The sequence below is a fragment of the Branchiostoma floridae genome, chromosome 2, assembly GCF_000003815.2.
Source record: "Branchiostoma floridae strain S238N-H82 chromosome 2, Bfl_VNyyK, whole genome shotgun sequence".
In the NCBI taxonomy this organism is placed as follows: domain Eukaryota; kingdom Metazoa; phylum Chordata; class Leptocardii; order Amphioxiformes; family Branchiostomatidae; genus Branchiostoma; species Branchiostoma floridae.
Genome location: NC_049980.1, coordinates 23548617 through 23568590, shown reverse-complemented (window position 1 = coordinate 23568590; position 19974 = coordinate 23548617). Strand labels below are relative to the sequence as shown.

The window sequence follows — 19974 nt, the reverse complement described above, 5'->3', positions numbered from 1 at the left end:
GAGCAAACGAGTATCAACAGATCTAGACTCCACCTGGCCGATTTGTAGGATGACAAAGTAGACAATTTACAGATAGCAAGGAGGTTAAAAATCTGTCAGTGTTGGCCTGCAAGGAAAACAATTTTAGGCAACTCCTCCCTATTTGGCTAATTTCTACCATTTTCTCAGCCAGCATTGGAGCCCGAAGGAGAGATCTCTGTACAGCCTAATTTGATTTGGCCCTGTGCTAGCCTATGGGTGTGTCTACAGATTATTGATTCTTTGGGCTTGACTGCCCTTCATCACCCATGCTCATTACAATTAAATAGCTGATGCAAGGTCTTTTATAAAAATATGCAGATAGATAAGCAAAAAATGAAGGAAAAGATATAGGCAACGTTGGGATGATGTCTTACAAGAAAGCAAACATGATGGGGTAAAGACCTGGTAGGTCAATCTCCAAGCAGATGTAGAGAGGCAAAATCATAACATTTCTCAAGCTCCCAGTTCCGCAGAGAAGTAGGTCTTTCAAGTAGGTGATTGTTTCCTTTTATCTAATCTGACCAGTAAATAAAAACAAGCAAATCCGTTTAAACAGGTGACTTAATTCATCTGGCCACGATGACAGAGATACGGTATCTTGCCATAATTTATTTGTTTGGTATTTTCGAGCTGGTTTATTATTGTTTTTTACAGGGATGCTTTGTTCCTCTTGCACTGGATTTTGACCTCAAATCGCTTTTACCAAGACTGTAGGAGAGAGAGTGACTCGTACCTGATTAGGGCTGTCCCTGCTAAACGGTACAATTATCGGAATAACACAGGAAACAATACAATGATGAATCTATCTACAACACAGCGGTATAGCGGTTTGACCGCGTGGTTGCTATGTCTTTTGACCCCGATCACTCATCAACATGACAAAGATACCACGTTAACCATTACACAGAAAGGTAGATGACTTAGAAATCGGCTTAAATGTTCCCCAAGCGTAACAAACATAAAGCATTCCATTAAAGAATCGTGTGGGCTATTTAAATCCAGGAATTTATATCGCAATCTATCAGTACGCGATTTTCTGGCGGGAACTGCGCTGTACGTACCTTGTCGCGATTTGTGTTCAAGCAGAGGCAAGCTGCGCGTTTTCTGAAGCCATCTGCGTCGTATGTTCGGACTTGGTTTTCCTTGGGCTTCATTGTGGTCCTGAATTGGCTTGCTTGATCCAGAATATGCTCAAAATTACGTAGAAACATTCACCCACCCGACGACGTGAGCAGCCATTTTGAAAACACGATGGTTCCGCCTGGCGCTGATTGGACAGCGAGTTTTCCTTTTGACCAATCAGAGATATGCCGGGTGCTGGAGGCGTGATCAGGGCGTGATGGTGACGTCACATACACCAGCACAGCTGATGCACGCGGGAAGTAAATGATATGCTGGCGAGCCCCGCTTGATCAACATTGGCGCACTGGAAACGGGCCAAATGTCGACGCAAAGCTCCATACAGCCCAATACCTTACGAGGGAGGTGAGCAAAGAAAGAAAAACTTGGATATTTTATTCCGCCCATTAGCTAACATACATAATAGATACATAAGAAGCTAATATTCCTGAACTTGACGTAAAAACATGGACATGCAAACTGCATAAATTTCGGGTATATGAACCAATGTAACTTTTCGGTTCTAGTGGTAGGATGTTTTATTTCATAAACCCGGCAGCTAGGCTACACTGCATATACAAGCACACCAAGCCGGGTCGATTTCTCTCGTACATGCGTGTATATGTCGTTCTCGGCCGTATTACCGTTACTATCTTGTATCATCACTGACTATCTTGTATACAAAGCTGCCATTGCTATACCCAAGGAGGTTTGCTATACCGTAACCAGATCTACACATTGCACTATATTATATATAACACAAGCTTATGGAATGGTATAGGGCAGTTACAAAAGATTACGGATAGTTACAGAAATACGGCTACACTTCAATATCTACAAGGGAGCTACAAGAAGCAGCGTCTGAGCATTTCAATTTTGGCCCCCGATCCATTTGCTAACTACTTTCACCTGACCAGCTACTATTGGCAACTGTATCTAAACAATTAGAGAGGCATCGGAAATATGAAATAGTACAGATGATGAGTACTAGTAAAGTTATTATCCTAATCATCATCTAAATATGTCAACGTGGCTGATAAAATAAACTTAATATCGAACGGCCGATCCCGTTCTCCTCTTTGAATGAAGAAGTTTTAACAAAGTCAGTTGAGTTCTGGTACTCATTTGGAGTGACTTGAGAAAAACTTCAAATAAACCGGTAAATCCAGAATCCCCCAAGCTATTTAGCCTAAAATACACCTGTATTATCCGTTCTGGTATTATTGGGCAACATGCACTCCTTTTCTGGGTACGTTAACGTTATATGTTTCAGCTCCTTTTCGCCACCGACCAACGATTACGATTCAGCACTTGTCCGTCAGACCCTTCCAGTCCTGCCAGTATCGGCGGGTCATCCGCACACAGTACTCCCTGATGTTCGGACACTTCTCAGTGACCAGGGCGTGCAGGTCAGACGACTTGGGTGCGGCCCACAGGATCTCCGCCATGAACCCGTACACAGTGGCGTCAGCCTCGGTGGGCTCCTCCCCCATGAAGAATGGTTTCTCTCCTGAAGGATATATTGTATACGCACAGTTGATTATTATAGCAAACAGCATTAGAAAAATATATCAAATTTGCTTGTAGCAATACTCGTACTCTACAAGATTACACTGAGTCCCCCGACCGTGCGACATAGAATATAATCTCACTGGTAGTTGGATCAATCCAAGTCCTAACCTAGAAACTCCGAGACCGCCATGATGTCCTTCTCGGTGATGTCATTGATATCTTCCTGGGAATGTCGACCCATGCCTTGTGCCCACAACATCTTGCTCAGTCTTCGCGCAGATCGCCGAAGTAGAACGTTGTGCACAAACCAGCCAACCTCGAACAGGGACCCAAGAACGTGGAAATGCTCAATCCAGCGGAAGTGCACCAAGCCCCTGAAAGTGAAAGGCAGGAGTGAAGTTCTCATGGTGTTTGTATACGGCGCTATACTTTAGCTGTCCCCAAGACATAGAAATTCAAAGATAAGGTGCATATGTTAAACATGTAGTCGCAGTATAATTTCTATCGACCTAGGCAGTATGATTTACCAAAGTGATGCATATGCGTGTCCGCTTTTTTGTGCTTTTGCCATTTCCTATTAAAGAATATGTTTCCCTTGACCTATGTGTGGTGTCAAGCACGAAACGTTCTATCTACTAGCAAAGGACCAGCAAAATAGAGTGAAGATCTCAGAAGAACTATATGCTGAGGTCATGCTGGGCATGTGAAAGGGGTGATAGAAACGCTGTCGGAAAGCCACACGTCCATTTGACTAGACGAAAACACTAAATAAAGCACCAGTAGGTGTTTTCCTCCAGCATCTTCACGAAAGCCCGGCTGATGGCTCTGTCCGTGGTACTGAGGGATCGGTTCAGGTCGAGCTGTAGCTCCTCTTTGAGGAACTGGATGATGAGCCCAGAGTCTGCCATAGCTCGCCCATTGTACTCTATCCACGGAATCTTCCCCTAGACAAAGAAAATACAAATGTTACATAAAATCTTACAATTACGGACAGGGTACAGCTTATTCACAAAATCATTCCAAAGCAGTTTCGTTTGGGCTCTCAGCCTACTTTAACTATTCCTTACATTGGGGCCAGGATCCATCCTTTTGTAGACGTTCTCGTACGGAATGCCTGCCAAGCGCAGGTACATCTCCAGCTTCAGGCAGAAGGGTGACAGGCTGGGCAGGCTGCTGGCTGGGATGTGCTGGTGGAGGTACACTTTACCTGGTAACGGATAGAGGAGTGAAACGTGACGTGCTTTGCGTGATAACTTTTACCCGGCTGCATTCTGTGGCTTCTAAACATGAAAGACAAGATGGAGAGGAAGTAGTAACGGCAACCCCGAAGTGTAAAGATCAATAAAAAAAGACGGTGGACGACGAGAAGAAGGAGAAGGGGGTAATGACAAGCCACGTTAGGGCTAAATATGGTAGATTCGGTGCGTGGATAAACTCGCAATAACTAGGTAGGTCAACAAAAAGGTAGGTCTCCTGCGCTGCATTTCTACATGAAGGGGTTGGCGTATTCGGCCTACGTCTTTCTGATAAATTATGTATATCTGTCTGGGCACAGGCATATACTTTCCTGTGTATGAACATTTAACATGAAGTTCTTCTCTTCAAATACTATATCGCGGTCAAAGACTCACCAGGCTCGAAGTTTTCCCTTGTCTTCACCTTCACCCTCGATCCATATCCCCGGCCTCCACAGCACATTCTGGCGATCACAAAGACGAACAGGCACCAGAGAACAAGCACCAGTGCATTCTTCTGGACAACATGCCCGACGTCGTTCAGGGCTACGCCATTGCGAGCTAGTTCGACGAGCTCCAGGGTGCCATTTTGTAAATTCTTCGCCAATGTGATCACTACTTCGAGAACGCTTTGAAGGAGCGAAGCCATTATTGATAATATAACGTTAACGTCCTTGGTTGAAGCTAGACGATGTCTGAAGGAGGAATGGACAATTAAACAGCTGTCGTCGACATCACTTTGCCAAATATCATAGTGTCTGTCACTTGGGCTAAGTACTTCCGGGTTTGATAACTATCCGAACTACGTGATCTATCCCAAGTCGCTTTGGGGGCAGATGGGGACGGGGTGGGTGTTCCACTTCTATGGATCTTGAGTACTATTATAACGTTACTGTACTGAGTAATCAAACGATTTGATTTCTTCCATGGTCTTCCATGTCTTCGGTGCGAGACTATAACTTACATTAGCTTGTTTGGATTATAAGTTACAACTTTCCTCGTTACTCACGGACTGGTATGCAGACACATGTGCTGTAAGAATGCCACCTAGCGAGAGACATTGTGAATGGATGTGCCACAGCTGGTGATGTCAAAGGTCACTCTAGACGTGCCAGGACGACCGAGGGGGAACGCTTCAGCTTCATCAAGAAAGACTTCCAACATCACACGGGCTCCAGACAACATGGGACAAAAACACGAGAGTTTATCAGTAGGAACTTGAACCCAGTAGTGCCTAGCATCGAACGGTTAACGTAAGAGACCAATTCTCGGGAATGCAGTAGTAGGACAACAACAACAACAGTAAGACTTCGGTTACAGCAGCACTGCACACTACTGTGGTCCAGACATGAGCGACGTGTCGTCCTTGTGGACAGGGCTACCAGACATTGCCCTACTGGAGGTGTTCTCTTGCCTGGCCACGCCCCAGGACAGGTGGAACGCCTCTCTCGTCTGCAAACACTGGAGCAGATTCTTCGGGTAGGTATTCCTTGAACCAAGGAGGAGGTTAACGTTATATTTTTATATGAGACCTCACTGATATAGCTTCTGACATCAGTGGCATGTATTTAAATAATATAAACGATAACGTTTTTTCCAGTCACCCCAAGATTTGGGAAGATGTAGAACTGAACAGTGACAGGTCTGATGATCTGACAGTAGCGAGCATCAGACGCTTCGGTGCCCACTTCAGGAGGGTCAAGGTGTACAATTCAACCTTCTTCTTTGGTGTAAGAGATATCCTTAGGGAAATAGCACAGAGGTGAGTTCTTCATGTTATTCAGGGCGTTTTTTTTTACAGACTAATTGTTTCATTGTCTTATAATATAGGCATAAGAACACCTAACTTTTCCAGTTTCTCTGAGCTGCGTGTGTTGGAGTGATGTTTGTTTATGCCTTCCAAATTTTCTGTCATAAAATGCCAGATATCTAACGCTACAGCCATGATCTCTGCACTCTTGCAGGTGTGAGAAAGTGGAGGTGTTCATTCTTGAGCCGACCTACCGGACCCACGAGCCAATATACCTGGGTATCATGGCAGAGTTTATGGTTACATTCAACAAGGTGAGGACTTGATATGACTGTTCTTTATGTGTAAGGATGTATGATGTATGATCAATTGATGTCTAAGTAAAGTATGATATGGGTCATTAAGAATATCAATCTGTACATGGTCAACTTTCATGTCATTTTGAAGAATCCTAATAAATATTTACTGCTTCTCTTGCTATTCACAGCCCAAACCCACATCACCTACTCTCTGCTCCAAGAGCTATCTGCTACTGACTCAGAAATTATTGAGAAGAACTTGAAGTTCTGCTGCAGTACCATAGAAAACTGCCAGTGGGCTCAAAATCTAATCAACACACCAAATATAATTAAGATCTGTCCACGACTTCTGAAGTTACACTGTTCAGAAACATACAAACAAACACACAGACAGGAAAACATAACTTTTCTTGGCAAAGGTAAACAACTTAACATGTGGAAACCGGATAAAATCTCATGTTGTTGGTGTAAATTGTTGGTGTATTAATCTTCTTCATCAAATCTATTTCAGCTGCATGATCTGAGGGAAGTTCGCCTGCCTTTCCTTCAGACAACAGGAACTGACAGCTATAACCCTCTGAAATCTATCGGCACCAATTCAGCTCAAACTCTGTCTGTGTTAGATGTGACAGAGTTCACCCGTTACCCTCGTCCTCTCAGCACTATTCTCAAGTTGAAACACATCAGATCTCTGGGCATCAGCTACCAGAACCTGACAGAAGACATTCTCCTTGCCATGAAAGAGCACAGAACGTTGCAGGATTTGACAATAGTCAGGTCACATGCCAAGCCGCTGTGCGGGAGTGGAACAACACTGCCTGGGAGTATCTGGCAGGATTTACAATATGAACTGCCAGACCTCAGGGTTCACCTGGTTCTGACAGAAGAGGCACCCCTGTCCTGTCCCAAAGGAATTCCTGCCATCTCATATGCAGTTGCTGACCACAATAACCCAAATTCTGTCCAGTTGAACCGTTTGGTGTCCAAACTCATTCTGACATATTCTGAGACGTTGCAGAACTTTGTCATTAAGGCAGACAACTCCTTCTATTGGGACCTGCAGCTAGCCCAGCTGGCCCGCAGGTGCTCCAACATGCGTGTTGTCATAGTGGATGGAACTGTTACCTTGGAGGCACTCGTTCAAGCCTGTAGACAGTGGGACAAACTGGAGCTGCTATACGTGAAACAGAGCAAGGTTACATCAAATGGGGAGAGCATGGATCAGGTTGGTACTATATGCTGAAAACTGGTTTAAATCAGACCGTTCAAAGATATTCCCATGATAGACAAAACGTTTTGATTCTGCTCAAGGGAAAATGTGTTGTAAAAACATGTTGCTCAAGGGCATTAGTGCAACAGCCATATACCACTGTGGTAAATCCAGAGGAAAAAAAAACATTCTGACGATGTTTGTTTACTGCACATTCACTGAAGGGAGGAGCTAGACCAATTGATGGTCAACCATATTCATAGCAGTACCCTAGAAGAATTGACTGTCATAAATTGTAATTATATTCTAGTTGTATGCCATGCTAGATCTCTATAACCTGAACTTTGCCCTATCTTCAGGTGGACAGGGAACCACTACAGCAGGAAGAACTGTCCAAAATACTGGGGTATCCATGGCAGCCGCTTGGAGACCAGGAGTTTTTCCAGAAAACAAAAAACTTTCTGAGTAACACCATGACAACTGCTGTACTACGGAGAGCTCCTCCCAAAGTCTATGACAAAGGATATAGATATTAGAACTCTGGTCTTTTTATGCTAGATTTTAGATTGTGGGCTGCAGTTAAGAAGTAATGTAAAAACTAGTAGTTACTTTGGGGCTTCTGTTTTTGAAAGTTGCCGCCACTGGTTGTTGCACTGTGTTCAATAGAGATTACATTTACTATTTAGAAGAATTTGAAAACTTGCCCCACAGGAAGGTCAGGTTAAGGCAAGTGATAGGGTGCCACTTCTTTAAGTGCCAACAATAGATTTTACAATCATGTGTGAAACTAAAGGCAGGAGTTTACACATCCAGAATCTCTATTTTAGGGAGCAGCAAAAGTTAGCTTGTGTTTACCAGTACAAATTCACATGACTGTTCACCTGACTTTTATGGAATTTGATATGCACACCACTTGTTAAATAACAGAACAGTAAAATGCAATATAGACCATTAAAATGTGTAACTATGTGAAATCAAAGAGGTTGAGGTTCAACCTCCTTGGTGAAATGAAAGATAAATAATGACAACAGAATTTCTTTATTTACAGTTAAACAGTGTGCAACCAAAGAGGAAACACATCATATATATGTAGACTTTTCTTTTCCTCTTCAGACTTATCTTTGTTATGGAACTGGAAACATTCAATACAAAGTAGAGGCTGGCACTGCACAATTAACTACGGACCTATGTGCTGTATATGTACAGAATGTATGGCAAAATGGAAATCAATTGTATTACTATATTTCTCTTTCACACTGAGTCATGTTTCTATTTGTGCTTCAGTATGCTTCATATATTGATTTGTATTTTCTCTTCATTGTGGAAGCTTCTCCTCCCATATCTGGTAAGACTAGATAGCAATAAAGGCGTCACTATTCCATATGCAACTTGTAATATGTGTATAAACATTTCACTTTTTTTTTTCAAATGCTGGGCTTCCTCCCATGAACAAACCAATACAATATACTACAACACAATAAGTTTGACGGACCTTAGTACAAAGGTACACATGTACATGCATGTCTATTTTAACTCCAAGGTGGATAGCATGGTAGAATATGAATTTATGCTACATTAATATAGCAGAACAAAATATATGAGAGCTTGAGACCTTGGCACATAATGACTCTTATATATTCTTTAAACTTCTTTCTTGATGAAGAGAAGCTTGTATCTTCCAATAATATGATTTTCATAAAAATGATTTCAATAGCCCTGTAGTGTTTTTAGAGGAAATAACAACGACTTGGTAATCAAATCTCAAAATTATAAGAATCCCCAAATCAATACTTTGTCGGATTGCAGTTCATACAGCTGACACTGCCCAACAACATATATACATGTCATCCTGATGTCATCAGTGTAATAGAGAAGTTGACATGTTTATAATGTCACATACTGAGTGCCTGGAGGACTGCATCAAGTCAAGGGAGCAGTAAATAGTGCTGGCCTCATCAGGACTCATTTTGTACAAGTGTGTAGGGCAGCAGAAGTGTCAGGTGATGTCACTCCGTTTGGGAGGCCTGTGAATATTCCTCTTAACACACTGTACGATCCACTCAATGCTCTCATTAATCCCAGTCCTGTGGATGAAACAACAGTCTGCATTCAAGACGTGCCACACAGATTTTTGACACCAATAATGACATTATCTTGTAGATATAAATCATCATTTGTTACCTTTATCTTCAGCCAGTTCTCAGATAAAGTAAAGGCATACACAACAATGTATGGTGAATTTACTGGTAGCTATCACTATTACATAAATTGATACACTCATCTTCAATTGCAACATTATAATTGCACCATCCCTTATAGAGCTAGCATAACAGCATGTGCTTTTGGAGTCCCAACTCACCCTTGCAGAGCTGACACTGGCTGTACCAGACAGTCCCGCTTGCCTATTCGAGGTGCGCTCTCATTGAAAACATCTTTTATATCTGCAACTGTCATGCAGTTCTGAAATGAGGAAACACAGCACAACTATGAAATTCTTTTTCCAAAAAGAGGTTAAGGGCAGAATATGCTGTCAAGGAGAAAAGCTGATTCAACACACGTAAATTCCAACAAAATGATATCCCTTTCCTTACCTCAATATCTTGTTTGTTGCCCACTACGAGAAGAGGTACACCTTCCAATGATTCACTACCGAGCATCTTGTCTGAAGAACAAGAAAATACCTCTAAAGCCAGGTGTACATAAAACCAGATAGCTTTTGAAAGTGCCCAAGTTAGAAATTTTCATTGAAAAAAAAAGAGACAACCTACCAAAAGCCAATTTGGATTCTGGTAACCTTTCCCTGTCATCAGAGTCTATCATGTAAATGACACCATGTGACTCTGCATAGTACTGCAGGAAAGGAAAAGGCAGGTTTACACAAAATCATAAAAAGCAACAAGCCAACAAAGGTTTTAATATTGTTATGCACACAAGCAAGGTATGTTAAAATGTTTCAAGCACAAGGAAATTTAATCCAGGAGCTTTGTTGTGTCTGTGTGAATCCACATACCAGAAATTGCAAGTACCAAATCTATCTACTTTATATTAGAGTTGTGTAATGGTAAAAAAGTATTTAGTTGATAGACTTTGGCTTGTTGGGCAGCCTTGCCTAAATGTCAGTCAACACAACAAAATAAAACCAAGCATGAAAACAATGACTGGAAGGGTTGTGGTTTTAATGATATCTTTTACTTCTGATGCTCCTTGTGAGATGATGCATGTCCTAAGATGTTTGAAAAGTCCCACCTTATCCCAGAGGGACTGCAGCTCCTCCTGTCCACCCAGATCCCAGAACATCAGCCGGACTGAACCCACGTCAATCTTCCCAACTGTGGTAAAAATGGCACAGAGATTGTTAAAATGTACATTAGATGTATCTTATCTTTCATACAACTGGGTGTTGGACACTTCCTTTAAGGTTCTAAACATACAAGTGTACTAATAGTAATAACTATGGTATGTCAAAAGATGGCTTAGTATCTTGAATTTCTCTACTTTACTTCATTTAAACACTACATTATGCAGCATTACACAAAATCTGCAATAGCATTAGCAAGCTACAGCATACTAGTGTAGCCATATTTGTGCTACTGATACAATTACTGCAGACAAACACGCAATTTTATGAGCTCTTTTATAACCTGATCATACAAACCATTGAGTCCCACTGTGCTTGTGATCTTGTTTAGGTTCATGCCTTTGTAGTTTCTTGTGAACTGGATCTTGGTTTGCTCTAGAAATGTCTGGAGACAGGAAAATTACATACATGATCAAGAGCAATTCTGCTGAGAATCATATGATTTTGCAGCATGAACAATGGACATGTCAAAATTCTTAACACACAACCTGACTTCCCTTACAACTATGTCAAGACATTGTTTTTGATGTTGCATAACAGACTTAACAGTGTATGTTTGTTTAAACATGTAAATAATATGCTGTTGCTGTATTTCAATTAACCACCAACATGGTCAGTGGGGGATCCAAACTATAAGTACTAACAGTAACACACATTATGATGTCAATCATTCATAATGGATATCTAGACTTATTGTGCCATCTTGTAATAAGGCTGTTTTGTGTAGTTTTCTTTATCAAAATGTTCTGGCATGGAAGACAGACATTATAATGATTATTACTGTAATTATTGTTTAGTGAACATACCGTCTTGCCAGCATTATCAAGACCCAAGATGAGTATACAGTATTCATCCCTCTGGAACAGGTACTTCCACAGACCGTGCAGCAATGTGAACATGGTGCCTGGATAACAAATGGTTTGCCGGGTTAAATGGTTATGTTGAGTCAAAAATAAATACCCCTCAGTGGCCTAGATTTCCTATTTGATACTACAAAACATACAAGCATGATTTGTTATCATTTACAATAGTACAACATTACATGTTAGACACAACAAGTTTAAAAGCAATCAATAAGCTATAGATTGTCTAACATGTTACACTATACTATTGTAAACGATAATAAATCATGCTTGCATGTTGTTATTATAATAATAATAATAATCTTTATTGCATGTTCATGCCGTTAAAGCTAAATGCACAAATGACCACAAGTGCTCTAATGGGTGAAAAGGAATAAAAACAACTAAGCTTATACAGTAGTTTCAGCTAGACTAATGAAAAATGATCTACAGTATCATGTGTCTCCATATGATACATCACAATAATATCGTTAATCGCTACATCTAATATTTTCTTCTCTCTTTTTGTTACTCGTTTTTATCATTTTTGAGATCGAGAAACGAGACATCTGCGTGTGAACACCTTGCCCGGTGTTGTGCACGCTAACATTATGTCACAAAAGTTGGACATACAAAAGTTTACGGTGACGTGTGTGTATATCATCATGTTTCCGATTTACGTAACGTTAGAATAATTTATGTTTCTGTCGCGACGCGACTTGTCGGAGTGTTCACCCCCCTCCCCAACAAATTTTACAGAAATTACCGAATTTAGCGCGACACGTAACATATGGCTTCTCTTTTTAAATAATAGGCTTAACCTACAGAATTAACAAACACTTTACACATGAGAAAAACAAATCTCACCTTCGTGAAAGGACCTTTAAAGCGAAAATTGTAACCGGATCAAAACATTTCATCCACGTCCACCACTATCACTGGGGTTAAAGGTCAACTCGTAAATAGTGGTATATTTGTGACCGACGATTCGAGCGGGACTTGCATTTTGACTTGGATGTTAGTATTTATTGACCTCAAATGGTCGTTTTCTTAATTTTCCCTGCATATTGTGAGTATTTTTTTTACTGTCGTATTTGTTTTTGCAAGTATTGGTTCAACGTGTAATTACAACCCTGCCGAAGCATGGTCCCTCTCCAAGCTACCTGGGATCTGCTTAAAGTTTGAGATTAGGTCTATGGTCTGCTTTGCAGAGTTTCTCTGCTGGCCCACTTAATGTGTAAGAGGTAGGCAAAAAAATATAGTATTGAGGCAAGTGCATGTGCATGGACATATTTAAACTTATTACTTTTGCCAAAGGATATGGTATAGACTTTAGTGCTCTTTTAAATTTTGTCAACACAAGGATAATAATTCAAGTAGTTACCTCACAGCAAATTGACCTTTCTATCCAGCATTTGCTTTGAAGTAGAGCAGTCACCCTCTGGTAAACTGGAGCATGAAGCCTTTTCCTTTGGCTATATAGTGAAATGCAGCTTCGACATAGCTCACTCCTAATTAATTGCTTTCATATTCTTCAGGTTAGGCTCAGGCTGTTTCTTTAAGGTCTCATTGATGAGTTTCTTCTTCTCATAGACTTCTATGTTATAATTCGTGGTTTAAATGGGCGCGTTTATAATGAAGCTACGTGAAATTTCAGCAGATTTTTCATTCTATGTCGAGCACATTTACCCTATATCGTGGGAAAAAATTGCCAACGTAGACTATACGTAGGAACTTTTTTTATAGCAATTACAAACTACGATTAGTCAATCCCCACAAAAGGCACTTTTTCGCTGCGAGTATACAACCGCACCACTCAGAACCCACGACTGTGTACCTCCGACCTAGCGCGCGGCTGCAAAACTTTACCTGCTAATTTCTTCAGTTACAAATAAGCTTTCACCAATCTAACTTTTGAGATCAGTTCCGCTGGCTAAAAGGGAATTTCTCACCACTAAAAACATGCGTCCGTGCAGCCGTTCATTTTTGGCTCGGATCTCTTTTAGGGTACCCACTCGCGGAGTAATACATCAATGAGACCTTATGTTTTTAGATACTGTCTTTGGTTTCACCTGTTTTTCAGAATTACCCATCTTACCAAGAGTTCTTTTCAAAAACGTCATGTATATCTGGGTTGCCATAGTCAGTATGATTCCTTGTTGTATGGTAGTTTCAACATTGTTCTCACCTCACTCACACACACACACACTCACTCTCCTGTTTAACGTCTGTTGAGAGAAATAAATACAATTCGTACTGTATATTATGCATATATGTACTTGGTTGCCATATAGCTTAAGATTTGTTTTTCTTTTAGTTGGCCAGCCAAACTGACAAGGAAACCTGACAAACTAGAAAGCCCAACAAAAAAACCTAGCCTGTGTTTACACAATCTCTCGCTGGTTGGGTTAATGACCCCCTCCTCCTCTCCTAGCTAGCTAGGGCGGCGACAATGCACGATTTTAGTCAGCCTACACCTAAAAAGAAGAAAAAAACTGGGGAGAGCCGCTTCATAAGGCTTTCAGATTGCCTTCCCCTTACAGAGACCAAAGGCTTAACAGTCACTCTGAATGTGTGTGTACATGTATTTTGTGCACATTAGACTGCAATAATTAGAACCAGATCCATTATTCTAAAATCACCTTGTACGTGATGTAATGGCTATTTACATTTGTATTTAGGCTTTTATGAAAGCTCCTAGCCCTTACACAATCATGATTGCACTCACACTTAAAGACTAATGAAGACAAGGATGACAAACACAACATACTGTTATATGTGTTTCTCTTTAATTCAGCTGTTATTCTTCAGAGAAACATACATAGTGTGTGTCTGACTTGTTGTAGTAGTCATGTCATATTCAGACATCAGCTGCATATAATAATCTAGGAACTCCGACAGGCTGCAAAACCCGTACATCAGGGATGGAGTCAAATTCCTGCCAAATAAAAGACACAAAAACAAGGTTGAGTATAACATAGTGATTGATTGGAAGCAGGAAAGGGATTCAATTTGAATTAATATAGTGGCCAGTCAGGGAACAAGAAAGGTTGTCCTTGGAAACTACTGTTTGGGGAACAACATTTTAAGTTGCCTTGTTCAAATGACATGTTCATTATTATCACTTTATCAGCTTTGAAATAAGCTTTGGAGTTTAACATGAACAGTTATATTCTGCATGCAAACACAAAAGGTTTCAACATTGTTAACTGCTTTCCTTTATGGATTGAAATTTTCATACTATCTATTTAAAAAAATGCTCAATTCCAACAATCAGAAGACCTGTATTTGTGAAAAGTTCTTACATGAAGTCTGATTCTAGGGGTTCTTGGGTGCTCTGAATCCAGGGACACCAACAGGCTGTGTCACCTGCAGACCTGAGATGTTACCAAAGTCCTGCAGGAAAACAGTACATGTACATCATCAGGACAGCACAAGGATACATGTACACACATCATTGGAAATAACAGCCAGTATATAGCCCGCCACACCTTTGTAACGTGGCACAATTATTCTGTATCAACAAGAAACTGCAGCTGACAGGTTTAATGTTGTAAAAAAGGTTGGGACTATTCACTGTCCCTATGTTCTTACAGGTTTAATTACAACATAACACTTCACAATTCAAGTCTATGATACTATTAACCATTTTCTACTGGCCAGTGACTTCAAAATAACACTCACCAGAGACTTCAACATCTCCTTGGTGTCAGGGTCCACTTCAATGATGTCCTGGTCAATTGCAGACACCTGCAGAGGACAAATATACACCATAATCATTATATGTACCTCAACCTTAGGTGCCTCTCCAACATCACAAATTATTGCTTCATCAGGATAGCTTTTCCCTGGCCGCCTTAACTGTTAGTAGACATACATATCATGTGATACAGCTGAAAGTTTATTGGAAATTCTTGCCCGTTGGCTATTAGACCAAAATTATGCAATGAATACCAAGTGTGTGTCCACGGGTAACATTGACACAATAGGAACACATTGCTAGCCTAGTGCTAATATTTCTTATGGTATTAAGATAATACAAGAGAGGTTGACAAATACTCAGACAATAACTCACCATGAGTTAGGTTTGCAAAATGTTTTACAATTTAGTCTTGTAACCTGGTAAGTGTTTCCCTTCAGCCCAACAGTTTTGCATGTAGCATGGTTTCCTCCACCTCCCAGGACCATGTTACCTGGGACGTGGTTTCCTACCTGCAGTTTTTCTACTTTCTCATCCCGAACTAGGAGGCACCGAACCAGCCACCCAGATGCGATTTTTGAGAAAGAACAAAGGCCATCATGTCCTATGGCTACAAGTTTGATCTACTTTTTCTGATGTTCTTAGAATGAATCACAAAAGATTTTCCAGCCTTTTACACCACTCATCAATTCTTCTGGAGCATTAACAAGCAAATTTGACAGTAAAGTGAGTTAACTCACAGCCTGAATGAACCATAGAAATGGCATTATAGCGGTAACAATGTCAGCAGTGCAGCAGTGCATTTGAACAACTAGGCTCCAAATTACTGGTATGGTTGGTTGCAATTAGGGTTTTACCATAGTATAGTGACTGAATGAGCCATATATGAAATATCAGGCACACCTCAGGAACATAGTTGTCTCTCCTCTCCCTCTCCTCCTCCTGCAGCTTGATGGAGATACCACGGACTGGTCCTCGCTGGATACGCTTCATCAGATGGGTCACAAACCTGGGGAAATATCAACATTTCATTGTTTGTCTGGGTTAAGCAAATGATATCACAGCAACCAAGGCAACAATGCTGGGAAGCTAACAAAACCCAGGCCTTTAAAGGTCTGCTACGCAGTTTTTTGCGCTCAAATTTGAAATATTCTAGAAGTAAGAAATCTCAGATTTACTACTACTTTCGGACACTTTTGTGTCATTATTTCACATTTGCAACGTAGAGAATTAGCCTATAAACATTTCGTCCTACGCGCGCTGTAACTTTCTGACCTCCCTAGTTAGGCACCGGTGAGAATTCGAACAAGAATCAATCATCAAAGGTTCGTTCGGAAGAAAAAAAATGGCTGAAACCCAGCGCGGGTGTGCAGATTCACAGGTTTTCAAACGTGCTCGCACTGCGAAAATATCGACTCCCGACATACCTTGAATAGTGTTCCGTAACGTGGTAGGCTTGATTCAACTAACTATATAAAGAAATGGCCGGAAAATGGATTTTTTGTTTTCAGTTTGAAGCGCAAAAAACTGCGTAGTAGACCTTTAACTAACAAATAAATTAGCGTATAAAATACCAATACCAATAATATGTAACAGTTGGGGTAACCATAAAATATAGTTATAAAGTGTCCAATACAATCACACATAAAAATCCAGTAGAATGGAATTTTTCCATGTGTAATCATCCACATGATGGTCACCAAAGGTAGAAAAGATGTCAAAGTTTGTTTATCATAACGTCAGTGACAAAATATGTCTATACTATAGATGGGTAACGGTTGGTCATTGGTTGGGTGAAGCAAATCATAAACACCAGAAAAGTCTAGAGATTATCTATACAATACGCAAATTAAGCAATAGAAATAAACACATTCAAAATACGGCAGCGTGGCGCGTTGGTACACCCGATCCCTCGATCTCGGAAGTTAAGCAACGCGCGGTCCGGATAGTGCTTGGATGGGAGACCAACCAAGGACGTCCGGATTGCTGTAGCCTCACGAAGCTTTCCACGAAATCGTCTTCCGGGAGGGACGTAAAACGGGGGTCCCGTGCTCGAGGAGGTGCCTCGACCACGTTAAACAGCCTCATTACCCTCACTTTGGGTACCTACTGGCTGCAAAATACACCCGATATTATTATTATTATTATTATTATCATTATTAAGAAGAAGAATGGTAAAGTGTATGACTAGAAGACCCTACCCTGCAACCTTGTTCCTCAGTTTTTTGCTGGGAATGATGGCTATTTCCTCACATATCCGCTTGTTTGTGTGGAAGTCGAGGGTAAGCCGGGTGTAGTATTTCTCGATGATCACCCGAGCCGCCTTTTTGATCGTCTTCGTACGAACGCGACCCTGCACGGTTCATAAAAATAACACACTATCACACAGTATCAGACATAATTTTTCGGCAAGTCCGCCATCTTTATAGCAAATGCGTGAGCGGAACATCCAATTTATCGGTCCTGAACCAACCTTCCTCTAACAGCAACTTCAAAAATAATGCATCCCATCTAATCTTGAAGGTGTCAAAATTAATTTTTGGGCTAAATTGTCTGCTATTTTGATCCGTAAAGGTACGGATGAAGTCGATTTTTACAAACATTTATTCAAGTACCCACCATGTTGAAATCTGGATCGGGAAAGGACGGCGCAGGGCCTGCTGGGAGACAAGTTGGACTTGCTGCTCGGTAGCGCCATCTAGCAGGCCATTGTAGAAGGGCAAGTATGGTTGAAATCACCTGGAAAAATCGTCATCTCATGCATGCATCAAGAATTTGCTCTTCAACGGTCTTTAATCATAAAATGTACACTAATTCCGTTTTCACACGTGAAATCAAACGTCCCGAATGTTTAGCTTGTCATCAAGTTAAGTTGCATGTGAATTGAAAAAGTTTAATATAAAGATGTGTGTTCTCGTAAATTTCTCATTGGGCGGCTGGAGTATTAAATCGGCAAGATCTTTTGTTGCCAAAAGTCCAAGAATAAAGTCTATGTGCCAAGTCAATACAGCATCAAATCAATCATGTAACAGCTTTCGTTCACCGCATTCAACGTGACGGTCGGACACATTGCAACAGCCTGGTGAATTTGAAGCACCGCCACACGTCACTCCTTGCGCGCAAAAGAAGTCAAAGAGTCTTCAAGAGCAGAACAGCCATGTCACGCTTGTTTCTCCTGTGTATCTTCACCGTATTAATACTGGCCAATGAAGGTAAGTTATTCAATATGGTACAGGAAAATAGAATTTTCAACGGAGCATTTAAGTAGGACTTTCAACTTTTTTTTGGTTGCTCTTCTCCACTTGCTCCCTAACTAGTCATGATGTTGAAAGAAAAGTCCAAAGAAAACGAACGGGAAGACATGCAAAAACCGAAAGCAAACTTGCCCAAATATTGGAGTACAAAATTTTGCAACCTGGCCTGAGCTCCTGCACGTACATGTACCGACATATGATTTGTTTTGCCCGAACAGTCACTCGAGCTCAAGACACTGACAACAAGGAGCGGATTCCCAGCGGGTTGCACGAGATGTGTACACGGAGGCTCAAAATAAGCTTTTCTTCGCTGTTTAAGTGTTTCTGGCTGAATCGTTTCCATCAGGTAAGTTGGGAAAACAATATTCCTGTCAATATTTTGAGCTGATGAGTCGGTTTTAACAGGGTAACGTTCACTCAACGTGGCATCATGAGAAGTCCAATGAAGTTTTAGTTACCTTCAAAACTAATTCAGACAGCACGAGTTTAGTTGATTTTTAGGATGTACATCATCAGGTGAAGACGCAAGTTTGGGGCACCGTGAGAATCGTAAGCTCAGGACCAGTATTCATTCCTGGGAACGCATCATCCCGTTGGCATTGTTGCCTGCTGCGACTTGCGTGTGCATTTATATCTTGTATCTGTTATCCTTACTATGTTTTAAAACTTTGTGCAAATTGAAATTCATGTTAAATCCTCAAGTGCCTATTTTAGACATACGGATACGCCAGTTAAGGTCGAATACTTCTTGTTCAACTGAACACTAGAATGTTATTTATCAGATAATTTTTAAAATCTTTTTTTAGATGTCCAGTCAACTCACTGGGCATGAACGACAATGTTTTTTCCTTCTCGCTCCCAGCAAAACGTAGACGGTCTTGACGTCGGAGACGGAAAGTGACCACCCACAAGTTGAGGTTCCGACGTAGATGACGCCGAGCTAACAACGTCATCAGCCGTCTTGGCCCATGTCGATAATAGAATAGCAGCCAACGCAATGGGCCATTTGACGATGAAATATTGAATAAAATATCTCCGGAATATATTTTGGTGCAAGTCTTTCTTTAAGTTTGGGCAAGGAGTCCTCTTTAAGATCATTGGTGGGTCAGGAAAGGCCATTGAGAGCCGCTTCCGAAGAGGGTACTTTCAGAGGATCCGTGTAAACATTCTGGTACAGGTTTTTCCTAAATTTTAGTGGTCCCCTTTGTTCTTGTTCATAGTGTTTAGATGTGTTGCACATTTGTCCTCGTCTTTATTATCATTACTTTAAAAAATTACCCTCTTCCCTCTACATCTTTCCTGTTACGGGCATCCAGCAAGAATGAATCAAACTTATATTGAAATCCATCAGTTAGTGCTGGTGACAGTTATAAACAGGCATAATTTGGGTCATAAAACAGGAGGAAAGTAAAAGAAGAAAAAAATCTAAATAACCCCAGCCACATCCATTTCTTTTGAAGTACATGTACTACTAAGGTCCTATATATAACACTGAGAACAGATGGCCAGGAGTGGTTGACAATGGGTAATAATGATTTTCCTTCCCCTTTGGAAATGAAGATAATACTGACATTTTCATGGGCAAGTTTGTGAACAAAAAGGCTTTGTTGTATAACAATGTAGACGGCCAACAGATGGGCTAGGTGGCTTCTGATGTAAGAGGGATTGGCTGCG

General features: G+C 40.9%; 5 protein-coding genes and 1 long non-coding RNA gene across 7 annotated transcripts in view; 2 read left to right on the top strand and 4 right to left on the bottom strand.

Moving 5' to 3' along the window:
- The window catches only part of LOC118410500 (diphosphoinositol polyphosphate phosphohydrolase 3-beta-like), a 6942-nt gene extending 5634 nt beyond the window's left edge, over positions 1-1308 (bottom strand). Inside the window, exon 1 of the mRNA XM_035812240.1 lies at positions 1083-1308. Coding sequence (XP_035668133.1) covers positions 1083-1232 — 150 coding nt within the window. The 5' untranslated portion in view covers positions 1233-1308. The remainder of the gene's footprint in view (positions 1-1082) is intronic.
- A 45-nt stretch (positions 1309-1353) lies between these two features.
- Positions 1354-8520, top strand: LOC118410497 (F-box/LRR-repeat protein 8-like). 2 transcript variants are annotated; one of them, XM_035812237.1, is made up of 5 exons: positions 1354-1506; positions 5488-5649; positions 5852-5951; positions 6448-7161; positions 7506-8520. In XM_035812237.1, exons 1-5 carry the CDS (start codon positions 1463-1465, stop codon positions 7680-7682), a joined length of 1197 nt encoding a protein of 398 aa, XP_035668130.1. In that variant the 5' UTR covers positions 1354-1462; the 3' UTR covers positions 7683-8520. The 2 variants fall into 2 exon arrangements, with proteins under 2 accessions (XP_035668130.1, XP_035668129.1); XM_035812236.1 differs by lacking the exon at positions 1354-1506 and adding an exon at positions 4940-5366.
- On the bottom strand, positions 1522-4915 carry LOC118410498 (failed axon connections homolog). The gene is made up of 5 exons (XM_035812238.1): positions 4284-4915; positions 3720-3859; positions 3430-3596; positions 2821-3026; positions 1522-2650 (listed from the first exon to the last, which is right to left on the bottom strand). Exons 1-5 carry the CDS (start codon positions 4534-4536, stop codon positions 2445-2447), a joined length of 972 nt encoding a protein of 323 aa, XP_035668131.1. The 5' UTR covers positions 4537-4915; the 3' UTR covers positions 1522-2444.
- Positions 8169-12346, bottom strand: LOC118410501 (ADP-ribosylation factor-related protein 1-like). The gene is made up of 8 exons (XM_035812241.1): positions 12214-12346; positions 11311-11408; positions 10802-10889; positions 10393-10475; positions 9915-9996; positions 9738-9808; positions 9506-9606; positions 8169-9230 (listed from the first exon to the last, which is right to left on the bottom strand). Exons 2-8 carry the CDS (start codon positions 11401-11403, stop codon positions 9143-9145), a joined length of 606 nt encoding a protein of 201 aa, XP_035668134.1. The 5' UTR covers positions 11404-11408; positions 12214-12346; the 3' UTR covers positions 8169-9142.
- A 1767-nt stretch (positions 12347-14113) lies between these two features.
- LOC118410096 (40S ribosomal protein S17) lies at positions 14114-17804 on the bottom strand. Its single transcript, XM_035811584.1, has 6 exons — positions 17666-17804; positions 17248-17399; positions 15950-16055; positions 15031-15096; positions 14652-14742; positions 14114-14284 (listed from the first exon to the last, which is right to left on the bottom strand). The coding sequence occupies exons 1-5, from the start codon at positions 17666-17668 to the stop codon at positions 14665-14667; spliced, it is 405 nt and encodes a 134-aa protein (XP_035667477.1). The 5' UTR covers positions 17669-17804; the 3' UTR covers positions 14114-14284; positions 14652-14664.
- Positions 17805-17949: 145 nt separating this feature from the next.
- Positions 17950-19351, top strand: LOC118410097. The gene is made up of 3 exons (XR_004830523.1): positions 17950-18258; positions 18519-18646; positions 19163-19351. It is a non-coding gene; the product is annotated as an uncharacterized LOC118410097 (long non-coding RNA).
- The last annotated feature ends 623 nt before the right edge of the window (positions 19352-19974 follow it).

Coding starts and splice junctions, on each gene's coding strand:
- LOC118410501 (XM_035812241.1), bottom strand. CDS start 11,403: ATGTTCACATTGCTGCACGGTCTGTGGAAGTACCTGTTCCAGAGGGAT. Junction 9,997..10,392: donor TGCAGTCCCTCTGGGATAAG/GTGGGACTTTTC, acceptor CCTTTCCTGCAG/TACTATGCAGAGTCACATGG. Junction 9,231..9,505: donor CCAGTGTCAGCTCTGCAAGG/GTGAGTTGGGAC, acceptor TTTCATCCACAG/GACTGGGATTAATGAGAGCA.
- LOC118410497 (XM_035812236.1), top strand. CDS start 5,236: ATGAGCGACGTGTCGTCCTTGTGGACAGGGCTACCAGACATTGCCCTA. Junction 5,367..5,487: donor CACTGGAGCAGATTCTTCGG/GTAGGTATTCCT, acceptor CGTTTTTTCCAG/TCACCCCAAGATTTGGGAAG. Junction 7,162..7,505: donor ATGGGGAGAGCATGGATCAG/GTTGGTACTATA, acceptor CCCTATCTTCAG/GTGGACAGGGAACCACTACA.
- LOC118410498 (XM_035812238.1), bottom strand. CDS start 4,536: ATGGCTTCGCTCCTTCAAAGCGTTCTCGAAGTAGTGATCACATTGGCG. Junction 3,597..3,719: donor GGATGGATCCTGGCCCCAAT/GTAAGGAATAGT, acceptor TTCTTTGTCTAG/GGGAAGATTCCGTGGATAGA. Junction 3,027..3,429: donor CTGGAGGAAAACACCTACTG/GTGCTTTATTTA, acceptor TTTCACTTTCAG/GGGCTTGGTGCACTTCCGCT.
- LOC118410096 (XM_035811584.1), bottom strand. Junction 16,056..17,247: donor CTGAGGAACAAGGTTGCAGG/GTAGGGTCTTCT, acceptor ATATTTCCCCAG/GTTTGTGACCCATCTGATGA. Junction 15,097..15,949: donor GAGACAACTATGTTCCTGAG/GTGTGCCTGATA, acceptor TGTCCTCTGCAG/GTGTCTGCAATTGACCAGGA.